The sequence below is a fragment of the Anguilla anguilla genome, chromosome 14 (assembly GCF_013347855.1).
Source record: "Anguilla anguilla isolate fAngAng1 chromosome 14, fAngAng1.pri, whole genome shotgun sequence".
NCBI classification, from domain to species: domain Eukaryota; kingdom Metazoa; phylum Chordata; class Actinopteri; order Anguilliformes; family Anguillidae; genus Anguilla; species Anguilla anguilla.
In genome coordinates, this window is record NC_049214.1 from 21,569,920 (window position 1) to 21,592,468 (window position 22,549).

Below are 22,549 nucleotides of genomic sequence, written 5' to 3' on the forward strand. Positions count from 1 at the left end.
GGTCCTGTCCCAGCGTAAGACCCGGGTACCGTCCCGGTCTTATCTCCAGTCCACACGCCCAGCGGGCAGGAGGACAGGGAGAGCCCTGGGGGTGTCCAGTCTCCCCCTCTGCCACGGTGAGCCGGGGGGCCGGACTGTGCCCCGCAGGAGGGAGCGTACGGCTCACACGTGGGAAAGGCCCTCACAGTAGAGCCTCAGCACTTCCTGTTACTGCCCCGTCGTGGCGGGTACAGTATTGGTGGGAGCTTATGACGTAGCGGTTGAGAATCATCATGTCATCAGTGCCATTGCCGTTGAGATCAATGTTTTTAAGAATCAAGGACCCACTCAGTTTTGGAGGCCACATTCATAAGAATTTTTTGTTCATTAATGGCAAATGAGCATGAGCTCTGAAACTCGTGCATAGCCAGTTGCACCTCGGAGTGTTGGCATAAAAGCGGCGAGTAATTCCATGTAGTGACATTCATTGCGAATGTGAATGCAGGCGTTGTATTTCACCGTTAATCTTCAGCAATGAAAAGCAGCGCCCAATGAGTTGTGAGGATTAGTACGGTGAGATGACTCCCGTTCATATATTTATGTTATTACTGTGAATTGCTGTGTAACTCCTTGGGTAGACGGATGGCTAATAAACACGAGCACGCAAACAAAGTAGCAAATACATTTTATCAGGAGCATATAAAGCCAGCTGTGCCATTCAAATCCAAACAACTGCTAATGTTTAACCATCACCAATATTAAAATGGAGCCATGTTGGAGTAGCTACATATTTCACAAATATTGCAATGTGGTCATCGCTATTAATAACAGCCTATATCAATGCCCAAGTTGTTATTTAAGCTGTACTTTATGAATGACCTTGCTACTGATTCTCAGGCCAGGCATACATTTTGATTGATGACCCCTGACCCCTGAATATGGTCCATGACTTCATTCTTCATTGTTCAGTGTCAGGGATTGCCCAATATTTTCAGAAATAACCTTGTTTTGCATTTAAATGAACTTCAGTATCAGATTTCTAGAGTGCTGTGGTACTGTAGTTCTGCAAATAAGTTGTGGCTATGCTGTATTAATCATATATCATAGATAATATTTTGCTGTTTTTCAGCCACACATGCACAAATATTATTATTATTGACTGTTGACATTGTGATTGGATTGTTGGACCATTGAATAGGGTGGAACTCGGTCATGCCAGTATACAGAATGAGATGGATGATTCTGGTTCTCTTCCTGCTCCAGTGGTTCAGTTGGATCGTGGATGTGGTTCGTCTAATAATAACTTGAGAACATGTGATGCAAATATCAAGTTGTTAATAGAAATGTGAAATGCATTAGTCTTTCATTTCCACTGACTGCCGCTCAACCAGGCCTGGCAGGAGCCATTTTCCCTTCAGCGTGACGGTCCGTTTATTGAACCCGCAGACAACCGAGTCTGCCCAAGCCCAAAAATTCCCGTAAAATATAATCATGCGCTTCCATCTGCACGTGGAAGAGTGCCCTGCTGAGGGAGCGGCGTGTGAAGGGAAGAGCTGGGCTGGCGTGTCCCCTGGGAGAGGCTCGTCTCTCTAATCTCAGCACCCAGCATGGGTGGCCCCAGTGCGGGGCCCTTTATAAGTGATATTAGCCCACAAAAGGAGCTCCTGTAGTGGCCGGTGGATGTGGGGAGTGACGGCAGGTGGGATCGATGAGAGGCCCGGGTTAATTAGAGAGCCGGGCCTGAGGGCCTGAGCGAGGACAGGTGCTCTCACACTCACCTGTCACAAAGGTGCCACTGTGCGCTAACTCTCGCTAGCGCCATCCAAACCCACTTATTACCACCGCCGTCATTAAGAATAACGGAGCGCTCTCTGTGCCAAGCAGTTTAGAGAGGGAGAGTGAGTGTGAGAGAGAAAGAGAGAGTGAGAAAGAGAGAGTGAGAGAAAGAGTGTGTGTGTGTGTGTGTGAGCGAGAGAGACAGAGAGAGTGAGAGAGAGTGTGTGTGTGTGAGAGAGAGAGAAAGAGAGAGTGAAAGAGTGTGTGTGTGTGTGAGCGAGAGAGACAGAGTGTGAGAAAGAGAAAGAGAGAGTGAGTGTGTGTGTGAGAGAGAGACAGAGAGAGTGTGAGAGAGAGAGAGAGAGAGAGAGAGAAATGGCGGGGAAACAACACACGTGAAATTAGTAGCAACGCCAGGGTTTTTTAGACTGAAGGGATCGCATTTAGATTAATGACAAGGCTCTCCGCTGCTCCGACGGAAACGTTAGTTAAACGATGCGGAGCGCTCGCCGTCATTTAGCCGACCAGAAGCCTGACGGATCCTGGCAAACGCACGCGGCGACACGGGTGCGCTTAAGGAGGGAAAAAAGAGGGGGAACGCGGCACAGAAAAACAGCCGCCGTTAAAAAACTGTCATGTCCTGATGGGCTTCGCCATGGTCCAGCGCGAGCTCCGGAGTTATCTCATCAACCCCGCCTGACACACGCACACTGCGCCCTATCTCTCTGCCTCGAAAAGCAAGGGGAGGAGGAGGAGGAGGAGGAGGCGTGTGGAGGAAGAAAAAAATATATAAATAGGTACAAGCCTGTTTTCCTATAACAGACGAGATAACGATATTAATACGTCTCTGCTTTTTGTCAACCTGGTTTAATTTCATCTGTGTGAAAGAAATGGTCTTGTCTGTCAGTGTAACTTGATTAGCCCCTGATGGATGCAGGGCAGAGGTTCTGTGCTGCTTTTATGACGGGCTTAGCCACAACACGCTACGCAACCTCGGGGCTTCGTTGGGTCTCTACAGGCAGTGGTTAACACTGGGAGCCCGTGAGGAGGCCCTACCGGTGCGCCTGTAACAGCGTGTTTAATATGCCGAATGTGTGTTTGGAATTATTAGCACCACATCTGAATATCGTTAATAAAACAGGAACCGGAGGAGCCAAGAATAGTGAGAACGCGATGTAAATATTTGCCTAAAGTCTAAAAACCTTGAATTATGATTTCGTAGGATTTATGATTTTCTTCCTGCCTTGCCAGCCCCAACGTTTGCTTTGGCAGGGTTTTTAGTGAGCTTGATTTAAGTTCTTTTTATTAATCCTCATTTAATGTTGCTTGAAGAGTGAAGGAGCCAGGATGAGAACCAGAGGTGACCAGGAAAATCTGTGTGATGTGTGAGGATGGCCTCAAATCTTAGAGCCGGAACCCAGACTGAACCAAAACGCTGAGGTAGACTACCGTGTGGGTTGTATGATCTGGACTACAACTAGAGTGTTAAGATAAACTTGCTGTCCTGGGATTTGGAGTCCATGTTTGATAAGGGCTTGATTGAGACAGAATAGCAAGCACAAAAGTATTCACTGCTTTGCCAACAGTTTCCTTTTTCTTTTAATTCCGGCAACAAAAATAAATATATATCCTGTCTCGGTGCACACAGGTGTTTTTGAAAAGGTTGCCTGAGAACAGTGAAAACATTCACATCTTCAGGCTTTTATCCTTAATAAGTTGGCGCTGGTTTTGTGGCATATTACTATGTTTCACTTGAATGTTTTGACATTCAAGCAAAAGCACAAATGGAGTACTGGAGAATGGTCTGGTTTACAGTAAATTACAAGTACAAACACTTACAGGTTAACTCAACAGCAGTATAAGGATTTTCAGTGTGTGTTTTCAAACCCCTCATTACTTTAAAATGTGAGATTATTCACATGACAAAAAATAGCGTGTTGAACAACATTTTGTTAGCTGCCATGTTTACACGTGTATCTGCCCCTTATGTTTGTGTTGTTACAAACACAGTAATCTGCTCTGAATCACTAAAAGTAGTATTTCAGTCCCATAATTCCCGGAAGAAATATTTATTACTTCATACAAATTGGTTCTGTGCACCAAAGTTTGTTTGACAATTAATGTTTCACAAGTTTGCATAATGGGAAGTGCATTAGAAAGATTATGATCTTTGACCAATTTAATCCGTAATTGTGGGTTATAATTTTATTGCAGTGCATTTTTTTTGGGTTCAGTGAGGGCAGAATGAGCTTTTCAGACAGATGACATGCAAAGCCAAAAACCTGTGCCAATCGAAAAGAAAAACGTCATACAATGTTTTCATATAAACAGGTCAGGGAAATGCCAATACCTCGATGAAAATAGATGTCAACCGAGAAATAGTGCTTTTCATAATGAAAACATCAAGTTTAGTTCTGCGTGTTTTCAATATCACTCATGCTCTTCACCATTACCACTGTGAAGTGAAAAATGGAATTCCCCAAAATCAGCCCAAAGACTTGCAGTAGAGGTACGGACGAGGACGAGGAGCTTCAGATGGGTGGGAAGAGTGGGAGATTTACCGCGATTTATTTGGTGGCTGGCTCTCGTCCACAGGAATGCAGGTGCTGTCGGAGCCCTGTGTTTTGGAAAGGTGTTGGAAGAAGACTTCCATGTGGGCAGGCGCTGATAAGAAGTGTGCAGTTCTGGGTAATAAATTACAGGAGATGTTGGCTTGGGAGCGGGAGAGGGGCTGCGGCCGGATCCCCGGGATCCCAGCAGACAGCTGGCGGGAGACATCCATCAGATCTTACCTGGCGTCTCGCGGCGCGCGACGTGCGCTGGGATGCCAGCTGATACTGATACGTTGTGTGCGTACATGTGTGTTAAGCGGAGTGGTGAGAGGCTGGGCGCCGTGCGTGATTCTGGATCACACGCGCCCATCGCGTTCGCGAAGTCAGCACGTCCGCTGTTGCCAAGAGCCTGCCAATGCGGTTACCGACATGACAGTGAGTTATCGACGTCTGTTTTCCCCCGTGATTGAAAAGCTGCAATGGTGGCCGGAAGGGGGGGCAGGGGGGGGGGCACCTTGGCGTTTGTCATTAATGAGGCGTCCATTCAGATCTCTGCCCCCCGTGCAGAGCTCCTTAAGCCAGTGTTTGGGATACGTGTTGTAGTGCGTCTGCACGCGTCCGTCCGTCCCCGTTCTCGCGCCGCTCACAAAGCCGCGCCAGGTGAGCGGCGCTTTCGCCGGCCCGAGCTCTGATTCCGCGGCGGCAGCCAGGAGTGGGCTGGCCTTGGCTGGTCGGCGAGCTCTTTTGTAACAGAGCTGATCAGTTTGCTTGTGCTCTCAGCGCAAGTTCAATGCATTTAGATTAGCCCACACAGCAAATGAGTCAAAAATGAATGCAATTCTCCCTCCATACACCGACTTGAAAGAGGTTTCTTTGAAGTGCGATTTGCAAAGTGAAGAAGGGGGGAGAAAAAAGAAAAAAAACGAAACAACTGAAATCAGGCCCTCGGTTTGAGTGTGGGAGTGTGTGGGTGTCTCTGTGTGTGCGAGTGACGGTAAATAAGGGGGTGTGGCCAGGAAGCCACACTAACAAGACTGGCAGTTCTGTTGAAGCGTGTAGAAAAAAAGAGAGAGAGAGAAAAAAACTGGCACTGCTGGTTGATTCAGGAACGTTAATGCTCGATGCATAACCAGTGGATGCATTTTCATTTATAAAAGGTTCAGGGTTGCATTTCTCACCACTCTCTTGTTAGAAACACACAGGCTATTTAATCCCAGCTCTGAGTTAGAAGGATTAAATATGTATAAACAATGTTATTTAATAAAAGAGCATTGCTTTATAATGAAAGGTTGTGTGCATGGGCATTCAGTATAATACAATAAATTCATTTTCTCATTTTGGGAGGCGAAGCAATTTAAATGTATGTAAAATACAAAACAGGACTAACGGTGTACTATCTTGCCATTGATGATTGCATTTATGCATGTTTCAGGGTACATCCAAAATATGAAAATAAAATATTTTTATATTTTGGATGTAAAATACGGTCAGTGGAGGAAGAATGATTAAAGTTTATTTATTTTATTTATTTTTTGCGTCTTCAGATCTTGAAGACAGAGCCAGCTCTGGGTCTTGGGGAAACGGAAGCCGCACTTCAAAGGTGAGGACCAATCAGAACTACTTTATCTCATGACATCATTACAACATCCTTCCATGATGGCAAGATCCTGCTTCAGGAGTATCTGTCCTGGTCTGTAAATGTAATTAGAAAAATACAATTGCCACTGTCTTGTGCCAACTTTTTTTTCCTTTGAAGTTTTTATTTATTTTTTACACCCAATGATGTTTGATATTATGTCTATGATGCACAGGATTGATTTTTTAAATAGAGATTTATGGCACCACACAGCAACTAAAATGGTTGCAACATGGGCTGAACAAATAATTGGCAACGGTTTTTTTTTTGGGTCACCAATGGTATTTGGATAAAGTGTGTTTAAAACATTGGATTGAATTTTAAATTTCATTGATTATCATAGCTTAAACCCTCTCCCTCCATAAACAAATACTGCATTGTTAGCTGCTTGAACAGACAGTATTGTAGCATAAACTGCACACATTTTCATGTAGTTGAGCTGAGTGTGGTTTGTGGGTTTGTGAATTAAGAAAGTTGGCTATTGAATTGGTAATTCCTTTCAGTTAAAATGTAGTTGTCCATGATAGTAGTGTTTTGTAAAGTGCATATAGTTCCCAAGTCCTGGCTTTCAGTTTTTGCTCTTAGCTTAGATGTTCACTAAGGATGGCGTCTAAAAGGCATGATGGAATTGTATGCAGTCCTGTGGGGTCCAGTAATGTTGGCTCAGATCTGAATAATATTACAATTGTTTTGTGGTTTTTGATGAGGGAAATTGCAATATTTGTGTGTGACAGAGAATACCATACACAGCGTTTCCCTCCCAGGGTGATAAAGTTGCATGATACAGTGAATCACAATCTTTTTAAGTACAATAAGAATAACTGCCACCATGGGGCAATCGTTCATTTTTTTTCTCTTTTTTCAGTCTGGTTGTAAACATCCAAGTGTGAGAGGCCATGTGAAAAGCTTCCAGAAAAAAGTCATAACTGATTATAAATTGGGTGCTGAAAAAACAACTTCCATGTGATTGAAAAAGCACATCACATGACCACACAGAACCTTTACAACCTTGCTGGTGATTGGCTGTCTTATCAACACTAAATAGATATCAGTGATGAAGTTTTTCCCTGAAAGGGAACTCTGATACTTGTTTGCTTACTATCGCATCAGGTATGGCTAAAGAAAAAAGAAAGATCACCTATCCGAGCCATGATGCCGATTATTATTACGGTTAAAAAGATTGCAGTTTGATATATTGTGCAGCCCTTGCCGGGTGACACTGAAGCCAAATGCACGTCTTGTACGTGTCATCCAATGGGGACTCTCGTGACTGGATTAGATGAGACACATGAAGGACAAAAATGGAAGACAAGTGTAAGTCGTTAAAAACTTACATAAGGACAGAGCAACAAAATAATTTCAGTCACAAGCTAGCCTTGTGGGTCCAAAACCTGAGGAAGTTGAACTGGGCAGAGGTGAGACACTTCTATGTGAAGAAAGAAACGGGTCAAAAATAATGGTGCCACTTATGGGACTGTAACTGTGCAACTGCACATAGCTGTTGGGAAATCAGACCACTGCTGAGCTAATAAGCTTGTTACCTGGAATGTATGAACATTTTAGAGGCTTGGCTTGCTCTGTCACACTCGTGCATAATTGTAAAGTTATTGACACGTGGACGTCAGTAGGTGGTCTCAGTCCCCCTGTGAGGTCTGAGGAGTGGCTGTTGTTTCTGGCGTTAGGAAGTGGAAGACAGTTTGCCGTGTTCCCAGCTCTTCTGTTCTGCACATGTAGACGTCTTCCAGGGTGTCCAGGCACCGGCGTCTCCGGTACAGGTGTGATGATTGCGCTTAGTTAGCTAGTTATCGACTGTTTAAACGCGCCCCCCGACTCAACGGAAGAAGACCCGCATGTTAAAGCAATTATTCAGTGTCTTTGCCTTGAAGTGGAACGATCTCTTTACAAAAACACAAGCTCTGTTAGCGCTAGCTCTCCAAAAGGCCCTGAACATCATGGGGCATTGTAAACATTGGGCGCGTAGCTGTTCAGCAGTTTAGTTCCTCCGCTAACCTGAATCCCTGTCTCTTAGCGGTAGTTTTGCTCTCTTTTACAATAAGTTGACAAAACGCCATTTCGACACACGGTTCAGAAAGGACCCCCTGAGAGTTTTCATTGGAGGATTCAGGAGGAAGGCTCCCGCTGCGACTATCACTGATGACTCAGTCCACAGGAGACTTGCACCTCTCCTGTAGGAGAGGACATGGCCCATGTATATTAATAAACTCACCCCCCCCCCCCCTCCGAAATACATCCACAGGCCTCCCCCTCATCGCCGACACCCTGTTATAAAGGTGCCCATCACGGAGAGTATTAAAAAAAATCAGTCTCGATTGTCTTGGCTCCATTTAAATAGAGAATGCTGTGAAATTATAATTGGGAGAGAGGCGACATGTGCCGAAGCTCCTTCCTCAGTGCCCACTCTTGTAAGACGTCTCTGTCACAGGAAACGGGGCTCGATGTCTGTAAATAGAGGAACTGACATCCTGTTATTGCACTCGCGCGCCGAGTTCAGTGGCCAACAGAACTGATTGGAAATGTCAGCGCGGCAGTTCTGCATTTCCATCTGTGATTTGTGTCTGATGCGCACCTTCCGCGCTCCACATCAGTAACTCTCCTTCTCTGACCCCTCTCAGAACTACGTGGACGGCTCTCAGTACTCCCACATGACAAACCGGGACTTGGGATCACATGACAATATCTCCCCTCCCTACGTCAACTCCAGGCTAGCAGGTAAGTTTTTTCTCAGAGTTATCTTCGTATGGCACTGCTCCTATCGCCCCCTCCTTATCAAAGCGACACCAGATACCCTTCATCCCTTCAAGAACTTTGCGGAAAATGAAAGGGTTGTCAGACTACAAGGACAAAAGATTAATAGTTTCTGCCGTTCTGGAATAGTCGTGCCATTATTCCTTTTCACAACACCATTGGAGGCCAAATATAAGGTCTTTGTGTACCTCTTTTTCCAGGAGCAGTGAAGAGATTTCTTCCTGCGCAAATTCACCACTTGAATTGTTACAATATGTTCTTTGCACTCCATTTATCTGTATATTTTTAAAAATCATTTCCTGTATTGAATACGTAATACGGAACAAATCTATCTTCACTAGATATGTGAAAAACTTGTGAGAAAGCTTTAGCTTTGAAGGGGAATCAAACAGAATGTTGCCTTGAGTATTCTCTGGGATGTAGAATATTGTGAGCAGTTTCTGGGTTCTTCTTCTTTTTGGTCTTTCAGGCCATTTTTGTTAATAATTGTAGGATGATCCTTGAAGTCAGGCTGGTTACTGGCTTGTCTTCTGTTGAAAACATATCTGTCTTAATAAGTTTTTATTCATATATTTAGTGGAGACTTAGTTCTAGATATTGAAACTCAGCCTTCCATTGCCAATTTAGTAAGCCCAGAAATAGTAAGTTTTGCGCATATTGTACAAGTTACATCACAAATTCCACAATAACTGGATTAGTTATTGGTGAAACGTTGCGTTGTTCGAATCAGCCAGTTCAAGTTAATCCTCGTTGTTGGATCCTATTTTGAAAGTACTTTTGTGCCCTGAAGTCCTTAAAGTCTGTACACAAAGCTTATTTGGGGAGGCCAGTGTTCTCCAAGGTATCACCCTTAGGCTTGGTTTTCACTCTGAGGATTCATTCTCTAATTAACATGAGTTCCCACAGATACCCTGGCCACCAGCTGTGATGGGTTTGGCCAAGTTCCTGGGTGAATTCTTTTTTTTTCGATCGTCTGTTAATTAGTGTAGTGCTTCTGAACTTTTTATATTACCATATCCCTGTCTATGGTTTGGTACGTCTTGTATGGCCATTTCCTACTGCAAAAACCCCCCCAAAACGTGCTTTGCATTTTGTTTGTCCGTGTTCTGCTTTGTTGATTGTTTTGAGTGAATTTTCCCTAGCTGCACATGTAAAAAAAAAAAAAAACATCCTTCCTGTGTGCGTTGCAGTCGACTGCACTTGCTAAACCGTGCAATGTATATACAACGAAGTCCCCCCATGCATCAGTTAGACTAGTCAACCGCAATTACACATGTGCTCTGTAATTAAATCATTGGTGCAAATAGATGGCTTCCAGAGTTTTGGTTCACTCTGATTTGTGTCCAGTTGAGGACCCGGGGACGTGTACGAATGGGATCAGATATCCTCGGGTTGAAAACCACAGAATTAGAAGGTCGGCTGCTGTAGAATATAGTGCCTCTGAGGTCAGCCGTGCTCCGCCAGGGCTCGACTCACCCTTCATGCAATAAGCCTGAATATGACCCCCGTAAAGAGGAAATGCCCCCCTTTCCCCTGCCGTCGGGAAGGAGGGGAAATGTGAAACATTAATATTGCATTGTGTTCGTGTTCCAGAACGATCGCTGATCAGTGCGGTTTAGTAGCCTAGCCTGTAGCCTGGTCTCCGTTTTTAGAAAACGCCGTCCTCCTTGGCAGTGGTCTCTGCCGTACACGTGCTTTGGCTTAAAAACGAGACATGACCTGCCTTTTTATGTTTATGTTTGTAGGAAATGGCCATATGAATTGGGTTCATGTTGGCAGATGGGTATCTAGCGGTTGTTTTTCTGCATATTATCTCGTCTCGCTCGCCCGTTCGCCGCGAGGAGGCCGCGGGCAGCTGAGGCTGGGCACCGGGGGCGCACCTTAAACGCAAGGTCAGCTGACCTGGCCTCCTCTTTTCCTCTCCTTTGCGTACTTCTTCCCTCCCTCTGGTATTGGGATGATTGTTCCGTCGATTGACGGGACAGGGGAAGGGACGACAGCACGCTGTCGCCCGCAAACACGCCAGCCCCCACCCCCTTCCCGACCCACCCCGATCCCCCCATGACCCCCCCCCCCCCCGGCCCCCCCGGCCCACTCCACCACAGCCTGCCGTAAGCAAATGGCCACTGACACAGATAATCTGCCTTTGACATGAAGGCCGGAGTCTAATTGGGCTTGACTTGCGCCATGAAAAATGTAACGTGTTAGCTTTGAGCCACGTTTCCTGCCCCTTTTCCCATTTCAGATCCACGGCTTCTCCTGTTAAATGATACATGACATGTTGTACAGAGAGTAACGCTGTGGGTGGAGGGAAGGACGCTTAGCCGTTTCCTAAGATTAGCCGTATTTTACCAATTTACCATGGGTGGTTTGGTCAAGCGCACAGAGGCCTTTTAATGAAGTGAAGAATATGCAAATGTGGTAACCTTATAAGGAAGAGGCCATCTGCATAAAACAATGTCTGAACAATGCATTTCTTATTTACATTTAAACAGCATTGAAGTAACAAGAGAAAATGCGGGGAGTGATGGATGGCCTACTGAATTTACCTACTACCTGTACGAGTAGACAACCTTCTACGGGATTTATTTATTCATTTATTTATTTATTTTTTTTACCAGCCCAGATGTTTCAGAGATGGAAAATGGCCTCAGAGATCCATGGTGGTTTGATGCTTTTGAGGTTGTTAATGATACAAAGATGTTCGTCCGCTGCAGAGAGGGAAAGAGCAGACAGTGCTGCCCCTGTCTCGAGAGTTTAGGGCCTCACATCACCTCAAAACCAGCATTCCTGTGCGGCTGAATTTCCCTTCCAGCCTGTACCTGGTCTGTGAGGTCAGAGGACGGTTGGTGAACTCACGTTGGTGACCCAAGGATCTAATGACTGATGGTGATCGTTTCTATTTTTGGAGGGACGCTTCTGCTGAGGGTTGAAAATAGGATTCTGTCGGGTTTTCTTGCAGCGGCTGGAGAGATTTGTCTTTCAAACTTAAACATTACAAGCCGAATAAAGCGAGGACGGGCTCAGAGGGCCGCGGGTTGTCTTGTCCTATTTGTCCCCGTCTGTGAGAACGGGGACGCGTTTGCAGTGGGGGGACGGAGAAGCGCCTGCACATGCCTGGCCGGTGAATTCGAGAGCTCTGTTCAATTTTAAGAGCTCACTTTTCACCCAGCCGCAGCTGAGCAACAGGTCCGAGCCGTGGGGGGAATGAAGGCAGAGAGAGCGATTCGGGAAGGGCCAGATCGTTACTCCTTCCCCCGCTCGATCCCACCGGCTAATGATAACATTAGGGGAGCGAGACGGGGAGGCATGATGGGAGAATTTTCAAATGACAATCGGGTTTTCCTGGCAGCGTGGGGAGAGAGGGAGAGAGAGAGACGGAGAGAGAGAGAGAGGGAGAGAGGGAGAGAGAGAGAGAGAGGGAGAGAGGGAGAGAGAGACCGCCCCGCAAATCCCATCCATCCGAGCGGCGTAATTATGTAAAGAGTGTCTTTTCTCATTCCCACATACATAACTTTTCAGATTAGGGTGACATCCTTTAAATAATCAGCGGGGGGATTTGTGTCATCTCCCGGGCCCTGGCAGATTAATCCAGCGCCGGTGCAGTCGCCAGCGCCGCGCCCGCCCAGCGCCCGCCCCGCGCCCGCCGCCGCATCTCCAACAGCTTTCCGCCGCCGCCGGCCGTGTCCCTGAAGGACCGGCCCCCGGGCCGAGCATCGCTCACACAGCCAGCGGCCCGCTCCCGTACGCCTGCGCCGGGGCCCGGCTACGCGCCGAATCACCCCCTCTGACAACGAATCATTTCATTCACAATTACGGCCCGTTGTGGGGGGGGGGAGCGCGCCGTGGGTGAGTGTAACGGGGACGCCGGCTATCCGTGCGGCCGAGCCGTTTCCAGCCCAAGCGTTCCGGCGGAGCGGGGTGATTTGCGAGGAGCGCGTTAATAACGATAATCAGCACACTTTGGGGTGTTGCGCTCCACGGGCGACACTGGAGCGAGGCTCCTGTGCGCGAGGGCCTCTTGGCGGTCTGGCTGAGGGCTCCGGGCCAGGCCGGCCGGATTAAACACGGCACTATTCTGGGTTCGGTAAGAGAAATAAGAGCGAACTGGTCGCCAAGCAGGTGCAGCGGCGCTAACAAAGTATCCCTTTGCTGTCACCGACATAGCAAATGAACCGCGCCGCGGTTATGTACCTGCAAGCAAGTTTCTGCTGTAGGCCTAGTTAAGAAAGTGCTTCTGGTCTCTGATTCATGTTGTCTACAGCCAGCATTTTTGGACACTAACGCTTAATTCCTGTAAATTCAGCAAGCATTTCCTTTTTTTGGAGGAGCACAATACATTTTGTGCGTATCATTGGGCTTATGTGGATCATTGTTGATGTATGATATTTTGAGTAAGGCATCATCGAGGCCTGTGTGTCTCTTACATGGTGCGGAGGTATCTGTTCTCTGTGTGCGGGGAGTAAAGTTGGATGAGTTGAAGGGGTTAAACTGTGGGAGGCACCCCTGAGGGGGTCGTTGCTATGGCAGTTGACTACATTTACATTTTTTTTTAAAATCTTTTACTTTGTCGGACCTTTGTTAACTGTGACTGTGAGTCTTTTCTGCTTAATCGCAGGTCTCCTCTGGACTTTGACAAAGGGCTGCATTTTGGAGCGCGTGGCTTTGTGGATCTCTCCAGAACCGGCGGTCTCTGGCTGGGGTGCAGTGGGCGGGATTAACGGGGATGGGGAGCGGAGGAGGACGCGGAAGGCTTTCTGCTCTGTTTGAGAAACACTGGGGACCCTGTTTGTGAAGTGAGCCCGGCGGTCCCGCTGTCCCGCTGAAGCGGGCCGCCCCCGTGGCGCTCCTGGAAGGGAGCGGGCTGGCGCGAACCTCGGCCCCTTTCCAGGGGAGCGGCGGACCGCTTTGTTTGTTAGCGCTTCTCCCGGGGGCGGGGGTTTGGGGGGGGGGGGCGCTAGCACAATGGTAGGAAGCATAGGGAGGGTACAAATTACGGCGATGCTAGTCCTCAAAGCGCACATCCCCATGTTGTGAGTTTTTGCGGGTGGGTGGGGGGCTTTTGGGGGGGTGTGGGAGAAGCTGAGGCTAGGAGCACGCACCTGCCTGGGGTACGGGCTGAAAACGTGACCCTCCCTTCACCAGCACAGATTGCGATTGACGGGGGGACTGGACCACGGGCATCCTCGCACCCCTGGCTGGTCTGGCCCCAGACCCAACCCCCCCCCCCTCACCTCTGCCAACCTAATTAAGGAGTGGCGCTGGACTGCTGCCCTCCCCGGGGGTGAAGCGGCAGGGTCCCGTCCCGTCTCCTGTCGCCCGCTGAGGTGCCCGTCTGCAGGAGCGGGCTTTGGGAGGGGGGGGTCGCAAGGTCGAGCCCCGGTCTTCCAGTGGGTTTGACACCCACCTGTCCCAGGGCTCCCCCCTCGGCGGTTAGCCCCTCCCCGGTCACGTGAGCGCCATGCTCCTGCCTCGGCTTCGCTCCAGAATCCATCCCTCGGCTCCCAAGTAGCCCCAGGGGACGAGGGTCAATTACACGAGCTCTCTTTCTAAAAAAAATAATAATAAATAAGAAAACCTCATTAAAACTGAGGTGTTTATTTATTTATTTGGCAGGTGCCCATATCGCGGGCAACGCCCTGGTTTCGGGCGACTCCAGAGTGTTCGTTTAATTTGGATTTTATTCTGTTCCCTCTCACCAGACCACTGTTTTACAGTTTTTAGAAGAAAGCCTTTTCACTCATGATTACAGTGGATGATTATGAAGTACATACGACATACAGTAAATGATTAAGAGGTACATGATTACGTGCCAGCTGATAGCATTGATAGCAGTGCGTTGCTAGATGTAAGAATTAGACGGCTGAATTCCTTTTATCAAATGGTTATTTAATGTTGAGTTGTGAAATAGGCTGCTGGGGAGAGCCAGGTGTGGCAGTAAAACATGGGAAAAGGAAGTTCAGCAGCCTCCCATTGCTGAGTGAGAGTAACCGGCACTGAACCCTAAAGCTGAGGCGTACCCCTCTCTTTCACCCCACTGTCACCTCTAGTGTGAGCCAACCGCACAGAACACCCACCAAATCCCCCCCCACCCCCCCCCCCCCCCACCCCCCCCCCAAAGCCGATGCCCTCAGACAGGGACCCTTTCCCGTCTTCCGCTGCTGCCGCCTGCATTTCCCATCAGCACAAGCGGGGCGGGCTCTTCTGCAACCCAGCAACAGTCAGCCAGGCAGCTATGGAAGCCCAGAGCGTCCAGATCGGGTTCCTGTCAGCGACGAGCTGAGGGTTTTTATTATTAAAAAAAAAAAAAAAAGAGGAAGAAAAAAATAAAAAGACGGTCTGCATATCATTTGCTTAATGTAAAAAAAAAAAAAAAAAAACAGTGGGGGAGGGGGTAATTTAGTAAAAAAAAAAAAAAAAGCTAAATAAATAAATAAGAGGGAAAAGGGGGTCAGCGGGATGGGGCCGGGGCGCTGATGAAGACGTCAGCTCCAGCCCAGGCAGGCAGGGAGCGGAGCAGCCCTCCAGATGAGGCCTCGCGGGAGCAGGGCCGGGTCATTCATGTACGACCATGTGTATGTGTCTGACAGACTGTGAAATGGTGCGTTGTTGCGCGGCTGCGCTGCACCTGGGTCCTTCAGCTCTGATTGATTGGTTTGGTCATGTGTAATGGTCCCATCTGCCGTGTGTTGTTTTTCTTTTTTACTTATAAACACTGTTCCCAGCGGCTGAGGGGAGATGAACTGTATTTTGTCATTTTTTCCCTTCAAAAAAAAAAAGAGAGAGAGAGAGAGAGGGATGGGGGGTGGGCTGGGAGGAGAATGAAACCTGGAGCCGGTCGGCTCGGAGACAGGTCGCTGTCCATTTCGGTGGCGCGGGCGCTGCGGTGTGGGGCTCTGCTTTTACTGTGTGTTATTTCTGTGCGATGCTGCTTGCTTTTTTAATGAGGAATAAAAATCCTAGTGAAGTGTTTGGCACAAATCTGCATAATGACTTTTATTGCAGCGAGGAGTTTTTTGTAACAGAGCCAATACTTAATTAAAGCTGCTGACATCATGGTGTTATAATTAAGCGTGGCATTAATTAAGCTGGAATAACGATTTTTTGGGGGGGAAGGGGGGGACGGTGGTGTGGTGTTTTGGGGTTAAGCCTGATGTGGAGCAACAGACACAGGGTGTTTTTAAGTGCACGGACGGCGCGTCGGTGAACGGGTAGCCAAACTCTCGTCAGACGGAGAGCCGAAAAGTTTACTTTTGCAGAATCCATTTTATAAATGCTGATCGGATCCACGCATTCTGATGGCTAATTACGCATGGGAGAGCATCGACAGCTGCATTCATCATCATAAAATGTAATAATTAATGACATTCCAACAAAGAAAAATATGTAAATGAGAGCTCATTAGCATTTTCATATTCAGCTCCGATAATGCTTTTGCTGACAAGGTTGTAATTAATGAAAATTCATGTCGCAGTCAGGAGATTGGATCGGCTTCATTCCGCTCACAATTCCCAAATGCTAGCATTATGGAAAATGGGGAGCGCTGCCAACTTTTCGGAAAAAACTAAAAGCACCAAATGCAAATGAGGTACTGGCATGGTGGTGGGATTTAGGGAGGGGGGCTTCTTAACCCTTATGGGTCTGCACACACTCGTGTGGAATAATAATGCCCGCTGCTTTATTTTTATTTTTTTTATTTCCAAAAGGAACAGTGTAACCCAGTGCTGTCTCTTAAGAGCACCTGCACTGACTTCATTTAAAAATATATGTGCGCGTGAATGAAGCTGAACTCTTTTCATAAACAAACAAAGGACAACAACGTTTTGTGGTCCTGAGAGTCGCTGGGCTTGTGACACATCACAGAAACCCTTTGTTAAACGAGGAGAAAACAGTGAAAGTTTTGGCAATTCTGAGCACCTGTTTTCCATAGCGGGGCTCAGACCCTGAACTTGGGGATGTTTCTATTCAGCACCATTAACGCGGCTGAAAAACCAGGCCCATGCTAACTAGCTGCGCGAGCTGGCACCTACCTTTGTCAGTTTTGTGATGCCTTCCGAAGAAAGACACAAAGAAATGATGTAGAAACCGATACCTTAGCCTGTTCTTGGAGATGGATGCCTCTCCTATAGAATTAAAAAAAATCTCATCATAAAAAAAAAAATAGTATTCAGACATGGAAGGATTTGCTTTCGCATTTTTCCCCCCTTTTTTCCCACAAATTTTAATTTCACGTGCTTGCATCAATCACACTCATTTTGCATAGAACCCTTCAAATGGAGTCGCCACAAAGTGCCACAGAGAGATGTGCTCAGAGGGAAAATTGCATGAAATTATAATTGCAGGATGCCTCGTGCCGTCGTTTCCATTTATACCATTTACTTCAAAAGCCAAAGTTTTAATAATATCAAATAGGCCTGTGTTCTAAATTCTGAATGGATTGACATATTTAGACAGAATATGAGAACCAGTCGTCTAGAGAGCATATATATATATATATATATATATATATATATATATATATATATATGTGTGTGTGTGTACTGTAAAAATAAGCTAATGCTAGGTGGTTATTGCACGACCCTTTCTGTTACTCACGCCTCTGAACTGTGAATCACCCTCTCTGTACCTGTGAGTGTGACTACGTCTCCCAGCTCCCTCTGAGCTTGCAGTGACACTGAGGAGGTATGGAAAACATTGGGGTTGTACAGCAAACACTTGAGTTCACAAGGGGTGTTCCACGGGCAAAAAAAAAAAAAAAAAAAGCCTGTGTTCTGGTAGCTGAGTGGTTGCTAAATATACCCCCCAAATGTGTTTATGATACAAATATATGATATGATGTGGAGAGAACAGAACACCTTTGACTTTTTATTTAAACAAAGCAAATATTTAATTACATTTGATCATATTTTCCCCACCTCTGCTCCTCTGTGAGGTGGATGTTGATTTTCCCCATAATCCTTTGTAGCATCTTCCTGGGCTGAAGCAGCTCGCTCATGCTAATGGGAATCCTCTGTGTTTCCAGTGAGGAGGTCTTGTGGTGAACGGGTTGTTTAATCCGCGTTATGACGGAAATACTGGGTGAAAAAAATTAAACAAATGAAACAACATTAAAAATCCCCCACTAACTCCCCACTGGGAAGTAGAAAGGGACTTAGCACAGGGACTACCGTATAAAAAGAGAAGGTTAATCCGTGGAAACAAAAGATTACAGAAAAGTGCTTTGTTTTATAACCTCTTTAATTTACCAGCATAATCCTTAAAAGTATTGTGTCGCATTAGTGTCTGTTTTATCAAAGTTTTCACCAGAGCGCTTTCAGATGTAGAGATATGGAATCACTCGCTTGTTTTCTCTTTTGAAAATTTATTTTTTTCATTTGGTTACATTTTTGGAGGTGGTAACATTTGATATGCAAGAATTTGATACAATAAAACATGTGTTTTAAAGATTACAGGCCTATACTCCCACATTTTGAGTGCATATCATGAAACTTTGCCTTTAAAAAATATTTATTTATTCATTTATTTATTTATTTATTTATTTATTTATTTCAACTTATCCAATATGGTTTCCTGCTCTCACAACTTTCTTGCATCAGTTCCTCCCTGAATCTTCATGGTACAGAACTAGGAAAAAAAGAAAAAAACACACACACACACACACACAGTCAATACAAATCTCTTCCACTCGGCAGTGGAAATGACTTCATAAGCAGGGCCAAATTGAATTGCCTTTTCTCCCATTTCCCTCTGCTGTAGCAGGTGGGAACATGGCATTGAAAAGAAATTTTGGATGATGTTGATGTTTATCCAGCTTGGTAGGAGGGTAGGACTCGTTTGAAGTGGGAAAGACAGAAAGACACTCTTGTTTTTTAGCTCGGTAAAGTGTGTTTTAAGCCAGACGAAATAAAATAAAAATAAATAAGTACATTTTTTTTAAAAGCGAGGTTGACACAGCCCCAATCTGTACGTACATAATAGAAAAAAAACAAGCTACGAGAAAAAAAGCTGATTTGCTGTCCCCCGGAACACACCGTGCTGGTGTCATGGCGTTCAGGGTTATTTTTGCCCCATTCTCGCCGTGCTCCATGGCGACGGCGGGGGAAGGAGGCCGAGCCTCCGGATGCGCCATCCCGCCGACCCGCACCCCCTCGCGCGCCGCTAATCCTCCTCGTCCCAGACTGCACAGGGGGTGGGGGGGGGATGGGGGCCGCGACCCGGTTCGGCCGCCGCAGTCCGACTCGCCCCGGCCGCGCGCACGCCCTCTCTCTCTCTCTCTCTCTCTCTCTCTCCCTCTCTCTCTCTCTCTCTCTCTCTCTCTCTCTCTCTCTCCCTCTCTCTCTCTCTCTCTCTCTCCCTCTCACTCTCTCTTCCTCTCTCTCTCTCTCTCTCTTCCTCTCTCTCTCTCTCTCTCTCTCTCTCTAACTATCTCTCTCTCTCTCTCTCTCTCTCTCTCTCTCTCTCTCTCTCTCTCTCTCCCTCTCTCCCTCTCTCTCTCTCTCTCTCTCTCCCTCTCTCTCTCTCTCTCTCTCTCTCTCTCTCCCTCTCTCTCTCTCTCTCTCTCTCACTCTCTCTCTCTCTCCCTCTCTCTCTCTCTCTCTCTCTCTCTCTCTCTCCCTCTCTCCCTCTCTCTCTCTCTCTCTCTCTCTCTCTCTCTCTCTCTCTCTCTCTCTCTCTCTCTCTCCCTCTCTCTCTCTCTCTCTCTCTCTCTCTCTCTCTCTCTCTCTCTCTCTCTCTCTCTCTCTCTCTCTCTCTCTCTCTCTCTCTCTCTCTCTCTCTCTCTCTCTCTCCCTCTCTCTCTCTCTCTCTCTGCTGAAACGGGCCCCGCCAGCGCCGTTTACCGGAACTGGCAGAAAACAAATCGTGAGCTCAACAAAGCTCTTCTCCCAGCTTAGCGCTAAAGCTCTTTGTTGTGCGGCGCTTGTGTCTGTCTGGGCTGAGCGACGTGGCATGGGCTCCTAAACTCCCGCGGCTGGCACAAAGCGGGCAGCTGTGCCAGTCTGGGAGAGGCCTCTGCAGGGCCTCCTGAAAGGGGCACGTCTGCCCTCGCCGCGCCCGCGCCGCTCCATTCTGACACGGCCCCGCGAACAAACAGGGCACGCTGGAAATTTAAATAAACAGCCGAATTAAAGCAAATGCCTGCCATTTATTTATAGTGCTACTTCTAACAGTCTGACTGGGGGGAAAAGCAAAAAGGAACAACCGCAATTTGATTGAATTAAAAATAATAAAATAAAAATAAATACATTTCCAAGTGGGGAATTGGAAATGATTTAGACAGAGGATAGTGTTTTACTATTTGTAAAAGCAGAGCTTAAAATAAATAAAAGCATGAAAAAGCAGTTCTCCTTCTTAGACTACATGTTAAATATGGGTAATTTCTTGGCATGTAAATAAGCCATAAACGTGTTACTATGTTGTGCTATATGTTTTGCATATTGTTGATGCATACGTGCATTTGTGTGTGTGTGTGTGCGCGCGTGCGTGAGTGTCTGTATGCCTGTGTGATCTTACGTACATATGTGCACACACAAGCAACTGTAAACATTTAGTATTTTAAAAATGTGCATTTATAATAAATAAAATAAAAAAATACAAATGTAAAAAAGCTCTTTGGTTCGTTCCATAGTGGGAATGTGTGTGCGGAACAAAAGGAAGTTTATTGCTGGTGAGCGGTGGCTGCGTGCGGTGTGGTGCGGAGCGGTGCTGGAATACTGATTCCGCCTGCGAAATTTTGGCAGGAGACGGCGGCGCCCCCTGGGCACTGCCAGGGCTGAGCTGCCCCCTTCGCATCGTGGCAGCCATGCTCTCTTTGTTGTGCAGTCACTGCCTTCCACACCAAGGAGATAAATTAGTATAATTAATAACGGGGAAAAAGGGATTCCAATATTCATCGGGGCCCTTTTAATTCCCGCTTTTATTGCCCTTTGCTATCCGAAGAGGTGCAGCTCTGCCATCAGGAAGATCGGGCGATGGGGAGGAGGCTGGAGTCCTGCTTGGCTGTAGGAGGGGGTAGCGGATGAAACGTTTTTTTAAAATGGGGAACGGTTGAGGTGGCTCCAGAACGTAGCGCCCGTGTTTACCTTGGGCTTTGCCTTTTTAGGTTTCGCCGGCCGCGTTGCTTTGGCGCGGCTTCGCGGGGGCTCGGAGCGCGGCCCTCCGCGCCCCCCGTACCCCCTCGGCCAGCCGACGGAGGGAGCGGGACGTCCCCCCGAACCCGAGCCCTCTGGCCCCTCTCCAGGGCTACTTCTTTTAATAAAGAGCGCCTTTGAAGAGTCGTTGGGAGTAACGACACATTTACTGCCACCACGCTGGCACCTCTGCCAACTTTCTGTCTTAATCCAAGGGGCATTTTAAATGGGGGTGGGCGGGCAGCGAGGGGGTTCGACATCTCGGCACCGCGTATTAAGGGCCGTTTGTCTGCCAATGAGAAGCTCCTCAATTTGGTGTTTTAAACCCTTTCAAATCAGGATGGGGGGATTTATGTGTGAGCAAAATCCCTAAAGAGGAGAACAGTTTTGTATGGATGCAGAAACTTAATTAATATTCCCCTTAAGGATAAATAGTTTAGAAAAATTTGGTCAAGAATCTTTACCCCCTTCATCTGTTCTTTTGTTGCTGCCAGGGTTCAGGGATAAAAAAGGAAGGAAAATAATATTGATCTGAGGATGTATCCTTCTAGCTTGCTGTCAAACGGGGCTTTTAGGAGCAGGCCTTTGTGTGTGTGTGTGTCTGTGTGTGTCTGTGTGTGTCTGTGTGTGTCTGTGTGTCTGTGTGTTTGTGTGTGTGTTTCAGTGTGTGTCTGTGCGTGTGTTTGTGTATGTGTGTGTTTCTGTGTGTGTGTTTGTCTGTGTGTGTGTGTTTGTGTGTTTCTGTGTGTGTCTGTGCATACGTGTGTGTCTGTGTGTTTGTCTGTGTGTCTGTGCGTGTGTGTGTGTGTGTGTGTCTGAGCCTGTGTGTAAATTGCAGAAGTTAGGTGCATGAGCAGATGTTTCCTGTTTGAGACAGTGTGAAGATTATGGTTAACAGTGTCTTCCTGGTAGTAGTGCCTTATACCATTCTGACTATAAATGCTTCTCCTCTCTTCTTTCATATTTCATTTTGTTCTGTTGCAGCCACAGGAGAGTAATCGACCCATTTGTCCATTTGCTTATTTCTATTTTGAACGCCTCTCATTTTGAAATGGCTAGAGAGAATTTCTTGTAAAGAAAATTGGTTTGGGAAGTGTTTAGTTTTATTGAGTTTATTGCCTTGTACCCCTTAGTTTCAGTTCACATTTGGTTGGGTTATAGCTTAAATGATCCATTTTGTCTTTGTTTTTTTTTTTAGAAATAGTCAACATTGCAACTGCTGCTATCAGTTGTGTTATCAGAACTGAACTTCAGCAGCTGCTGATTGTTATGGTTATGAGACCGACAGCATTCGCTCAAGGTTTGAGGAGGAAAAATTGTTTTTAGAGTCTAATTTACTGCATTTGTGTCCATTTGAAGTTTGTTAGAACATTGATATGTGAAGATTAACGGACACTGTTTTTAATTTTGCTGCTGACAAAATAAAAAACCATGATAATTTTGGATCATTTTAGATACACAATTATACTGCATATATCACCTAGGACAAACTGTTGATATGAAACTAGGGATGACCAATTAGGGTTTTTAGTGCTTGGGTACTTTGCAGTACATCCACTCTCCATAAATTTCAAATGAGCTCCAATGTTTTGCTGAAAAGAACTTCATTCATTCAAATTCAGTTATTGTATAAAATGGATGTGCTTTGCTTCGTTATTGTACCTTGCAATTAAAAAAAAAAAAAGATCATGAATTCCCTTATTTTTATGAAG

The 22,549-nt window shown here is 46.4% G+C and overlaps 1 protein-coding gene across 20 annotated transcripts in view; it reads left to right on the forward strand.

The window, feature by feature from the left end:
* The window catches only part of LOC118213237 (transcription factor 4-like), a 169,888-nt gene that overhangs the window by 33,635 nt on the left and 113,704 nt on the right, over nt 1-22,549 (forward strand). For all 20 annotated transcript variants that reach the window (XM_035392039.1, XM_035392038.1, XM_035392040.1 and 17 more), the window contains 2 exons: nt 5,852-5,907; nt 8,577-8,673. In XM_035392039.1, coding sequence (XP_035247930.1) covers nt 5,852-5,907; nt 8,577-8,673 — 153 coding nt within the window. The remainder of the gene's footprint in view (nt 1-5,851; nt 5,908-8,576; nt 8,674-22,549) is intronic.